The sequence below is a fragment of the Rhipicephalus microplus genome, chromosome 2 (genome assembly GCF_043290135.1).
Source record: "Rhipicephalus microplus isolate Deutch F79 chromosome 2, USDA_Rmic, whole genome shotgun sequence".
NCBI lineage: Eukaryota > Metazoa > Arthropoda > Arachnida > Ixodida > Ixodidae > Rhipicephalus > Rhipicephalus microplus.
Genome location: NC_134701.1, coordinates 36,648,725 through 36,660,922, shown reverse-complemented (window position 1 = coordinate 36,660,922; position 12,198 = coordinate 36,648,725). Strand labels below are relative to the sequence as shown.

General features: G+C 46.7%; 1 protein-coding gene across 9 annotated transcripts in view; it reads left to right on the top strand.

The window, feature by feature from the left end:
• LOC119169139 (uncharacterized) overlaps nucleotides 1–12,198 on the top strand; it is a 748,171-nt gene that overhangs the window by 181,435 nt on the left and 554,538 nt on the right. For all 9 annotated transcript variants that reach the window (XM_075883059.1, XM_075883033.1, XM_075883044.1 and 6 more), the window contains one exon: nucleotides 9,812–10,051. In XM_075883059.1, the coding sequence (XP_075739174.1) occupies nucleotides 9,812–10,051 (240 nt within the window). The remainder of the gene's footprint in view (nucleotides 1–9,811; nucleotides 10,052–12,198) is intronic.

The following is a 12,198-nucleotide window of genomic DNA, read 5'->3' as shown; positions in this document are numbered from 1 at the left end:
GCCGCAATTAACGAGTTCGAGCCTCTGCTGCACGCTCGATGCTGCTGCCTCTGCGCTGGAGTACTTCCTCTTCTTTACAATATATATATCTTGGACATTTTTTTGAGCTTTATACTTCTTATTTTAGTGCTGTTGACCAAAAATTGCTGAACAATAAAACTTGTGCTCACTACAGCTGCCCACACTGCATTTCGTATTACGCTGCTTTAGCTTTATGACTTCCAGGTGGAAATCCCGCCTTTCCGAGGTGAAATCCCGCCTTAAGTGGCTGCATTTTCGATGTAGGTGAAAATGCTGTAGGCCTGTCTGCTCAGATTTGGGTGCACTTTAAAAAACCCCAGGTGGTGAAAATTTCCACACTCTCTCTCTACAGTGCCTCAATCATATGATGGTTTTGGGAGGTTGAACTCTTATTATCATTAAATCAACCAATCAGTCAGGTTTATGACCACTATCATTTTATTTATCAGCTTAAGTTACGTGATGAGTATGTTAGTAGGCCTTTCTAAGGTTATGCTTGGCCTGCACGTTTGCCTGTATTGCACCTTCGTCATTTGACTCTTCAGAGTGCCTTTAGAGGTTAGGGCATAGTAAAAATATGTATCAATATATTGTACACTTGCAGGCAAGCGAAGTTTGGTGGATGACTCAAATGTTCTGTCGGACGCGTATGTGTGTGTGTTTATATGTTACCAGAACGTGCGCAGGTTCAACAGAAATGTTATTCTCTGGCTTGAGTATAACTCAGCACACTTATGAAGAGTCACAGTATAATATGCTTGAAGGTGGCCTATTAGACCTTAGAGCTGCGTCTGGCTTTTACCAATAAAGCGAGTCTCAGCCAAGTGAAAGTTATCGTAGAGATAGACTCCGGCAAAATCTATTCTGGTGGGTACTCGTATGACTTTTGATGACTTTTGCTGCAGCGTTAGTCTCTTTGCCGAGCCAACTTATCATGCTCGCGGTCGAGATTCCTGCCCAAATTCTCAGAGTGCCAAAGCCTTGACAAACACCATGACACGTTTTCCCTTGTGCGGGCATCAATCTGTGTAAAAGTGCCGAGGAATGATATTGTGATGGTAGCACCGCTTAGTTTCAAAGTTCTGTCAGCGCGAAGCGACGAAAAAAAGTGGGTAAGCGGCATGGAGAGGAGATGGGTTCATGCAAAATATTTGGGGGGGGGGGGGGGGTTTAAACCCCCCAAGCACTCCCTTGGCTACGCCACTGACGGCAATGACACTGGGGTGGACTACTCTGACAAGAGGCTGTTGGCAACGCGATTTCGGTACTGTTATTACAAGTTGGCAATTTTTTAACTCTATTTTTTGAGCGAAAGATGCACATTGGATTCGATTTTTTAAAGTTGAGGATTAAGATTCACTCACACGTCCTTCAGCTAAGTAATGCTGCATTAGCTGCCATTTGTAAGAATAATTTAAACTACCTTTCTTGGAGAACCACAAAGTTGTGCCGTGGGCTTATTCAGGTGACCCGTACCTGTTTTTTTGGGCAAAGCTGAATGTCACTGCCTATATTCCTAGTTTTTCACTTATACGACACTGTAATTATGCGACGGTATTGCATGGTCCTCTGAAAGTTGTACAATCAGGATTCTACTGTATGCTTTCACAACATATGTCACGTGTCCAAAGCTATCACAATGATAATTTGGAAACTATGTGCATGCATCACAGACAAGACATCTTCATTCACCACATGCAGTTGCATTGATTGCGTTAGCTTAGCCAAAAACTATTCATCATGAGCACATGTACTTCAGTTCTTTTTCTGACCACAGCACTGATAGACTACTCATACATATCACCAAATGTTCAAATTCTGCTGAACTTCATTATCAAGCACAGATGCAAGTGCAAGCCTAGATTTAATCACATGGCCATCATGAGTAGAAGTGGGTGAAAGATGGCAGCACAAGGGATACTGGCTGTGCCTGCTTCTCGTTGTCATGCACTGCTATATCATTTGTATGCCGAGCATTAGGGAGAACTGTGATCAACGCATGCAAGCGGACATGTGGCGTGCAACATTTTCATGTTTTAAGGGCATCTGCAATAAGCAGAGCACTAATACTTAATAGATATAATTTTAGAAACTGCGGCTGTTTCTCAAGGGGCACCGAAAAGGGTGTGCTATGACGCACTTCGCCAACTTTGTGGCAACCTCGCATGCACGACGGATGCGGCGATGTCATTTGACATCATAGCAAGCAACCACCGAAACATCAAAACAAACCGTCGATTACAAGGTTAACGACAAAATACGGCCGCCTGGCTGTCCACATGAGAAGCGCATTGTGGAAATGGTCACGATCGTTTCTGATCGACAAGTGATTTTTATCTGATTTTTCAGAAACCTGGGACGCTATGGCCATGATTGGTCCTTGGCGACAATCATGGCAACAAAAAATTTTGTTGTCGCTCGAAAATTGCGTGCATGTAGTTGGTCCTCCAAGTTTCATACTTGCAGGGAGCGGCCGTCGGATGACGCGAGCAGCTTTGTGACCTTAGCTCGCTCTGTGCTATCAGCTGGGATGTCGTCACACTCGTATCGATTGTCAACCTTGCAGTGGTGCACGGATAATTAAAAAAGACGGGATGTGCCGCGCAGATAGCAAGAAAAAAAAGTACAGCGCGCGGCAGTGGGCAAAGAGAAGAAAGGGAGCGAGCTGAGCTGGCCGAGGGGGGTCAGCTTAATAAATAAAAAAACGAAAGAGACCTAACGGGCAAGGAGGCACGAGGTGTCGGTTCGCGGAACTGCATTGGATCAATGTGGGGGTGTGTTTAATATGTGGGGGAAAAAAATTCAAATTTTTACGACTGAAGTGGCGGGGGGGGGGGGTGCATTTTATTATGCAAGTCAGGGAGCGTACGTAGCCAGGGGGCGGCACACCAGGCCGGTGCCTCCCCCCTCCTCCCGAATTTTTTATTACCATGGCATAAAGCAGAAAGTTGCCGTTTTAAGGGGGTGCCCTCCCTGAAATAATAAAGGTGCTCTGCCCCCCACCTCCCTATGAAGAAATTTCTCGGTACGGCCCTGGTGCGAGTGCTTTCATTACATGAGTAAATACGGTCAATATACCTTATTTGCATGATTGTAAGTCGACTTAAATATAGGTCAACTATCCCCAAAATTGACCGAAGCAAAAAAGCACAAGCACATTTCATAAAAAGAAATTATTTACGATGTCTCCAAGAATATAGTCGAATTGTTCAATCGGTTTCACGACAGAGATTGGAAGTTATGCATGAAACCTAGCTTTGCAGGAATATGTGGGGATCATTTTTAGGAAGTTCCAAGAGCCGAAACTAGTTTTTCATTTTAGATCGACTCGCCCCGCTGCGGTGGTCCAGTGGCTAAAGTCGGCTGCTGACCCGCAGGTTGCGAGATCGAATCCCGGCTGCGACGGCTGCATTTCCGATGAAGGCGGAAATGTTGTAGGCCTGTGTGCTCAGATTTAGGTGCACATTAAAGAACCCCAGGTAGTCTAAATTTCCGGAGCCCTCCACTACGGTGTCACTCTTAATCATATGGTAGCTTTGGGATGTTAAACCGCACATATCAATCAATTTTAGATCGACTCGCCAACTTTGGATTTCAAATTAAGACAAAGTGGGTCGACCTATAATCATGTAATTATGGTTCTTTTATGTATGCATATATTTATTTTGATAGTAAGGTTGTTTTTACTCAGCAAACTTAGCTTTCATAGAAGGCACTGCTCTCAAGTTAGCTGCTCCAGAAGCTCTACTAGTGCCCCGCAGGGGCGCCTGCGCAAGTAGGCGTTTGGTGTGTAGCGACACCACGGACCCGAGCTAACGGGGGAGTTTCTACTCCCTCCCACGCCTAGCCGTGCGTGGCTTTGCCGTGTCCGGGGAAAAGGGGATCCTGGGGGTTGAGCAGACGCTGGGTGATTGGACCTTTAAGGCCCCCCGGCAGAGGCAACACACCCCTTTGGCCCCGGCTTCACGTAGACGGCACCCCTGGGCTGACCCACCCAGGGGAAATCGGCAGTCGCCTTTTCCTATCTCTCTCTCCCTACATCTTCGTCTTTCTTACTTTTTTAGCTTTCCTGTCTACTTCTCTCTTCTGCTTACTTCCAATTTTCTCGGCGGCAAGGGTTAACCCTGTGCAAATAGCCTACCTTGGCCTATGCGCATTGGGTTATAGCAGGGTTGTACGGCTGACGTCTGCAAGCTTTTAGCATCCGCAAACTTGCAGCGTCCCCTCGTTGGGCTCCGTGGTGGGTGGCCGCCAACGCTGCTGAACAACATACAATTAGCATGCAGAAAGCATTTCCTTCACTTAGTGATCGTGCCTCCTCAAAGCGGGTACGCACCGAAGACATCAATTTTTTCAACCGGCCAAGACAATTGTTTCCTCGTTTCCACGTTATACACTGTGAAAAAACTAACAAGCAAGCCAGAACTGTATCACCCTTCATAGTGGCTAGATGCTTAACCGAAACTCTCGGTGCTGGGTACAAGGTTACCAAAATGGCCAGCGGAGATCTACTTCTTGAGATACGTGACAAAGACCAATTCGATAAACTGAACACCCTCACAACGTTTGGAGACACACCCATCAGTATTACGCCACACAGGTCCATGAACTCATCTCGCGGGGTCGTATCGGACGCAGATTTGCTTGACCTGACCGAAGCTGAACTTCTGGAAGGATGGAAGAGCCAGAACGTGACAAATGTACAGCGGATTAAGATAAGAAGAGATCAAAAAGAAATACCAACCAAACACTTAGTACTGACCTTTGCTTTGAGCGATTTGCCGGAAACCATTCAGACTGGGTATACAAAGACATCCGTGAGGCCATATATTCCCAACCCCCGCCGTTGCTTCCAATGTCAGAGATATGGCCACGGCTCGCAAAGCTGTCGTGGCCGGAAAACTTGTGCTCTATGTGGAGTCGTGGGCCATGCCTCCGACAACTGCGAAGCACCTGCACACTGCGTGAACTGTGGTGGTAATCATGCCGCGTACTCGCGTTCCTGTTCTTTTTGGAAAAAAGAAAAAGAGATCATCACTCTAAAGATAAAAGAAAACATTACATTTAAAGAAGCAAGAAAAAGAGTCTCACCATTTTATGGCCCCACATATGCTGATGCGGCGCGCCAGGGGGCAGTGTCGCACCAGCCCTCGCCACTCCTTCGGCCCGCGCATACCGAGCTGGAGGTTGTGGCACCTGCCCCCAAGGCGGTTGTAGCCCAGGCTACACCGCCTACTCCCAAACAGAGACCGGAGACTCCAGAGTCCTCGGGTCTCAAGGCCTCACCTCACCAGGCGAGGCCCGAAATTCGAACTAGCAGCCCGCACGTGCGGGCATCCAGTGCCTCCGAGGAGGCAATGGATACGTCGGTACCCTTGGTGCCGAAAGAGCGGCGTGGCTCCTTGGAGCGCGCCAAGAAAACAAAAAAGCCGATAACAGGGCCTGGTGACGGCCCTGTTAAGTGAACTCAAACTCCCTGTCTAAACAGCCACTCGCTTTTCGTACACACAGCACTATTTTACATTCACCATGAACACTCAAATTATACAATGGAACGTCAGGGGCCTTCTCAGAAACCTTGACGACATCTAAGAGCTCTTACACGAACACTCACCAAAAGTGCTGTGTGTACAAGAAACACACCTTAATTCAAAATACACAAACTTTCTTCGTAAATACGTTATTTTCCGAAAGGACCGTGTTGATGCTGTGACATCATCCGGAGGTGTTGCCATCATAGTGAATCAAGGAATTGCATGCACACACTTACAACTCCAAACATCCCTTGAGGCAGTGGCTGTTCGAGCGGTTCTTTTTGATAAACTAATCACAATCTGCACTATTTACATCCCTCCTAGCTATCAGCTGCAAAAACGTGATTTACACTCTTTAATTGATGAACTTCCGGAGCCTTATGTTCTCCTTGGAGACTTCAATGCGCATAGCAGGCTATGGGGAGACTCTCGTTGCGACGCGCGAGGTCGACTGATTGAACAATTCCTTCTCTCGTCGAACGCATGTCTCCTAAATAGAAAAGAACCAACCTATTATAATCTCGCACATAACACCTACTCCTCCATAGACCTAAGCATAGTGTCTCCATCTCTTGTGCCTCTACTCCAGTGGAAAGTCGTCAGTAATCTGTATGGAAGTGACCACTTTCCCGTAATTTTGAGCACAACTACAGCAACTGAGTGCACACCCCGTGTTCCCAAATGGCTCATAAACAGAGCCGACTGGGAACGGTTCCATACCATCGCTCGTATAGATTGGAGTGACATATGTATGTTAAGCATTGATGTTGCTGTTGACTACTCCACAGCATTTTTGATTGATGCTGCAACAAAATGCATCCCACAAACAAATGGACACCCTGGAAAACGGCGTGTGCCATGGTGGAACTCTGAATGCCGAAACGCGCGCAAACAGCAAAACAGAGCTTGGAGGCTGCTTCAGAACTCACCGACAGCCGAAAACCTTGACACCTTCAAGAAAATAAAGTCTCAAGGCAGGAGAACGCGTCGGCAGGCCAGAAGAGAAAGCTGGCAGAAGTTTTTGTCAGGGATCAATTCATACACACAGGAAGCTAAAGTCTGGAACATGGTCGGTAGGATAGCAGGAAAACAAGTACACACACTTCCACTCGTAAACACTCAGGGTGACACCTTGGAAGATCAGGCAAACTTCCTCGGTGCACACTTCGAACAGGTGTCCAGCTCATCCCACTATACTTACACTTTCCAAAAATACAGAACAAGAACAGAAAAGCAGAAACTCGAACACAAATGCACTAGATACGAGGCATATAATCAAGCGTTCAGTCTAGCTGAGCTGCGAATGTCTCTAAACTCCTGCAGTACTTCTGCCCCAGGTTCTGACCGTGTCGTTTATGAAATGTTAAAAAACCTACCGATCGAAACACGAAAAACCTTACTTTGTTTGTACAATGCTATCTGGTTTTCTGGCACTGTCCCTAACTCCTGGAAAGAGGCTATTATAATTCCCATTTTGAAAGAGGGCAAGAACCCTTCTTTACCTTCGAGTTATAGGCCTATTGCACTCACAAGCTGCTTGTGCAAAATCTTCGAAAAAATGATAAACTGCAGACTTGTACATTTCCTTGAAACAAACAATTTGCTCGACCCATTTCAGTGTGGGTTTCGAGAAAGTAGATCCACCACAGACCACCTTGTTCGTATCGAGGCACAGATCAGGGACGCCTTCGTCCATAAACAATATTTTCTCTCTGTATTCCTCGATATTGAAAAGGCTTATGATACTACATGGCGTTTCGGAATTCTAAGAGACCTGTCCCACCTTGGCGTGCGTGGAAGAATGTTCCACATAATCGAAAGTTACCTGTCAAACCGGACATTCCGTGTCCGAGTGGGCACGGCTCTTTCCCGAACATTCGTCCAGGAAACAGGCGTGCCACAAGGTGGTGTACTTAGCTGCACACTTTTTCTCATCAAGATGAATTACTTGCACTTGTCCATCCCCCGCAATATGTTTTATTGTACATATGTCGACGACGTCCAGCTTGGCTTTAGATCTTGCAACCTGGTAATGTGTGAGCGACAGGTTCAGTTAGGTTTAAACAAGGTCTCCAAATGGGCAGAGGAAAACGTATTCCGACTGAACCCACTAAAGAGCACGTGTGTCTTGTTCTCCCGAATAAGAGGCATGCACTCAGAACCTGACATTGCATTGAACGGTCAACGTCTGTCTGTCAATGTGGAGCATAAATTCTTAGGATTAATCTTGGACAACAAGTTGACCTTCGTACCGCACATCAAGTATCTAAAAACAAAATGTTTAAAAGCTATGAATGTTTTAAAAGTGTTCTCACGTACTACGTGGGGTAGTGACAGGCAATGTCTCATGAATCTGTATCGAAGCCTCATTCGCACCCGCTTAGATTATGGGGCCATTGTTTATCAGTCTGCAACACAAAGTGCTTTGAAGATGCTGGACCCCGTGCACCATTTGGGCATCCGCCTTTCTACGGGTGCTTTTCGCACCAGCCCCGTAGAAAGCCTTTATGTTGAGTCGAATGAGTGGTCGCTTCATCTGCAGAGAACTTACATGTCCTTTGTTTATTTCCTTAAGGTGAAAGCAGATAAGAAGCACCCCTCATACTCCACTATTATTGATTTGTCGAGCTCCATTCTGTTTCAAAACAGGCCTTCGATGAGGCAGCCCTTCTCAGTTCGCCTGAAAAGTCTAGCTGAGGAAACTGGAGTCTCACTTGAACATAGTTTAATGGCTCCTGTAGCATATCTGCCACCGTGGCAGTGGCAGACTATAGACTGTGATGTGTCCTTTCTTGAAGTTACAAAACATGCGCCTATTCCTGGAACTTCAACACAAATACACACGTCCTGAGTTCTTTACAGATGCCTCCAAGTCTAACTCCTCTGTGTCCTACGCTGCTGTCGGCCCATCCTTTTCAGATGCTGGCCCTCTACATCCAGGCACAAGTATCTTCACAGCGGAAGCCTACGCGATACTTGTGGCGGCTAAACACATCAAGCAATTACAAATACAAAAAGCAGTAATTTATACAGACTCCCTCAGTGTAGTAACGGCTCTGCACACTTTTAAAAAACACAAAAACCCAGTCCTTGTCTCACTTTACTCCATTTTATGCACACTATACACACTCAAACAACATGTTGTAGTGTGCTGGGTGCCAGGGCACCGTGAGATTCAGGGCAACGTGAGGGCGGATCAGCTCGCTGCATCCGTCCACAAAAGCACTGCCCCTACACCCATATCAATCCCGGCCGTTGATCTTAAGCCGTCTCTCAAACGAAACCTCAGAGTATACTGGCAGAGCAAGTGGGATACACACACACAAAACAAACTACACGTTATTAAGCCACAGCTTGGTCATTGGCTGCCTGTATCGAAATCGCGTCATACAGAGGTAATACTAACGAGACTCAGAATAGGACACACATACACAACACACACACACCTTTTGTCTGGTGGCGATCCACCATTGTGTGACAGATGTGGTGAAGTATTGACAGTCCTTCACATTTTAATTGAGTGCAAACAATTGGACACTGTAAGAAAACAACACTTTCCATTACCCTACCGACAACATATACCTTTACACCCTCCAATGTTCGTCGGTAGGGAACCGCTTTTTAGTCACAAATTATTGTTAGCGTTTTTTAAAGAAATTCATAGTTTTCACATCATATACCCGGGCATCCCGTAGCATGACCTCTCCAGAGAGGTTTTTGCTGCGGTGGTTACACAAGCAAGCACTTGCCTCACGGCCCTTGGACGCAAGGGTATGAACGAGTGAGGCACTTGTGCTAATGCCATACATATCCACCATCGTCTTTTATTATCACCAACTTTTGTCATCTATTCACACCGCACACACCTTTCACGACATGGTCATGATTTTATTACTTGTATGTTTTTACCCGCCTTACCGCGAGGAATTTTATGGCCCTTATACAGCCGCTTATCACAATCATTGTCCATGTTTTTAGTAAGACGAACTGGCGCTCTTTGGCCGTGAAATGGCCCTTGCGCCATAAAACATCAAACATCATCATCATCATCATCATCAAGCTCTACTAGTGTGGCTTCAGTTGATTGCATCACTGTAATTTATTACCCAGTTCATAACTTTTTTTTTGCTCTCATCTTTTTTCATGGTGTGGCCTGTCAAGTCATAACAGCTCGCCCATGTAGTTGTTCACCAGCTGTATGAGAACTTCTTCGGGCATTTGTGTCGTGACTGTCGTTGTGACCACCGGTTGTGCAGGTGATCGTGAAGAATAGCTCGGGTGCAGAAAGTACGAGTGCACTACTGCGCAACCCTCGGGTGCTGCAAACTTTAGGCGACCTGGCTGTGAATGCTGCAGCCACTGGTTCTGCAGCCACCATCACTCTGGCCCCACAGCCAGCTGAGGACGACCAGGCGGTTGTGGCTGTGCACAGTGCAACAGCTTCGGACGGCCGCTACCTCCAGGTGGAGCGAGCCCTCAAGGCACCAACTCTGCAGGTGACTAATCATTTGAGCTCATAAAAACACGCACTAGTATGTATTGGTTACAGGCATTTTGGACTTCTGTGATTTCTTTTGAAAGCTTGATTTTATTTTTGCTAAATAATGGTGCTTTGTGATCCAAGTTTCTTAGTTTTTGCATGGTCATCAACTAGAATGGTTTCACTATTGGATTGACTTGAAGTAGCATGGTCTGCATTGCCACTCAACTTCAACTCTTTGTGACAAGAGAGCTAAGAGACAATGCCCTTGCTGTGAACCGGCTTTTTTTGTTCTCCCTTCATCCTTTTCTGCTTCACGCCAACTGCTCACGCAGCAAAACCTCGATGTCAATCTTCCTCATTACACTTGGCTATGAATGCAGGCGCATGAAGTTTTGGTAGGGGTGACTATATCGCAGCAGTCTGTCTTGGCCATGCTGCGACTTGGCTTGCGGATTTACCATAAGCGTGTCTGGTGGGCAGCACTGGCTATGTCGTAGCGGTCGCAGGTCTCGGATGTGGTTTAGTCTAGCTTGGAATGCTGCTGATGACAATGGCCCTCGTTTGTAGTCAAGGACACAGTTGGCCACAACTCTGTCGTTGTGATGGCACGGTTGAACTGGTCGCACGCAGTTTGCAGTACGATCTAACTTATGATGCTCTTCCACGTTTATGCCACGATTCTGTACATACTGACTGGTATTTTACATAGTATTCACACGTATTTTACATAGTATCTGTTGATTATATGCTCCTAAAGTGTGGAGCTCGTATAGAAAATGTAGATATTGGCCTATAATTTGGTGTTTGCTTGTTTTGGGACTTAAGGCATGGCACTTGCTAATTTCCAGAGTTGCAGAACTGTTGCAGAGATGTAATCTCTTAATATTATGGTAAGATAATTAACATACCATACTGAATACTACTGTGAAAATATATTTGGCATACCGCCTGGGCCGGAGTGTTTCGTAACTTCAAAAATACTACAGTCAAAACCCGCTGTAACGAAATTGCCGGGGAAACCGAAAAATTTCGTTTTCGCGAGAATTTCGTTGCCGGGAGTATGAGACATAAAAGCAGTGATACGGCCAGCAGAACGAAAATTTATTGCCAGAAGTCGGTCAACTTACTTTGCCGACCCTTGCCATGCAACAACTTCAAAGTTCTCTCTTCGCACTGGAAAAAGTGGTCCATTGCTACGTCGTCACCATGTGCGCCGAAGAAGGAGCGAAAGGTGTCCCGCGCATACAAAACAACCCGCGGGTTGGGTTTCTCCGCGTGCGTCTCTTCTCAATCTTCGGTGTCATCAGCTTCGTGCACGCTTTCGATAATGGCCTCGTCAGTCACTTCCTCGTACACGACTACGTCATCATCGGCGCAAACGAACGCATCAACGGTGAGTTTATCTGGGATGTCGATGTCGTTGGCTCAAAGTTCTCCCCAGGCATTGGTCAGGGATAGATGCACTGCACTGCCACCACTCTCGCCATCAAGTGCGCCTTCATCCAAATCTGTGTCTGGTGAGGCCGAAGCGCAATTTGTGCGTGATGCTTGCACGGTGGTGGGGATGCCCGCGTGCTTGAAGCAGTTCTCAATCAGTGACGGGGATGTTGCAATGCATGCAGCGGCCACCATCTCGAAAGCCATGCACAAGTTGACGGGGGTGGGACGCTTGTGGCGGAGGTTGAGTAGAAGACGCTGGATCAACCTCTCCCTGTAGACGCACCTGACGCTCCGAATTACGCCTTGGTCGAGCGGCTGCAGAACGGAAGTGCAGTTGAAAAGAAGGAAGTGCAGTGAGCTTCGTAGCTTGACGCCGGAAGCGGGTTCTCTGCGATCAACAAAGAATCCACTTCCGGCGTCAAGGTTTTCTCAGGCGTCATTGTAACTTCATCTCGATTTCGCAACCAGTTCCAGTCTTCGTCCTTTTGATTGATTCCAACTGTTGTTGTTGCTTATGCCTGTTGAGCTCGTTCGACTGCGCCATCTGCACTCCAGCATGATCATTTGCCATCGCCTGCTGCAGTGTGGCCAGGCATGTTGTCGGACACAGACCCCATCGCCTATTTAAGTAAACAAAAAGGGAGGTACCCACGCTAGCGCGGCAAAAGCAGATGTTTACAAATTTTGAGTGCGCATAACACACATAGCGCTTCGCCGATG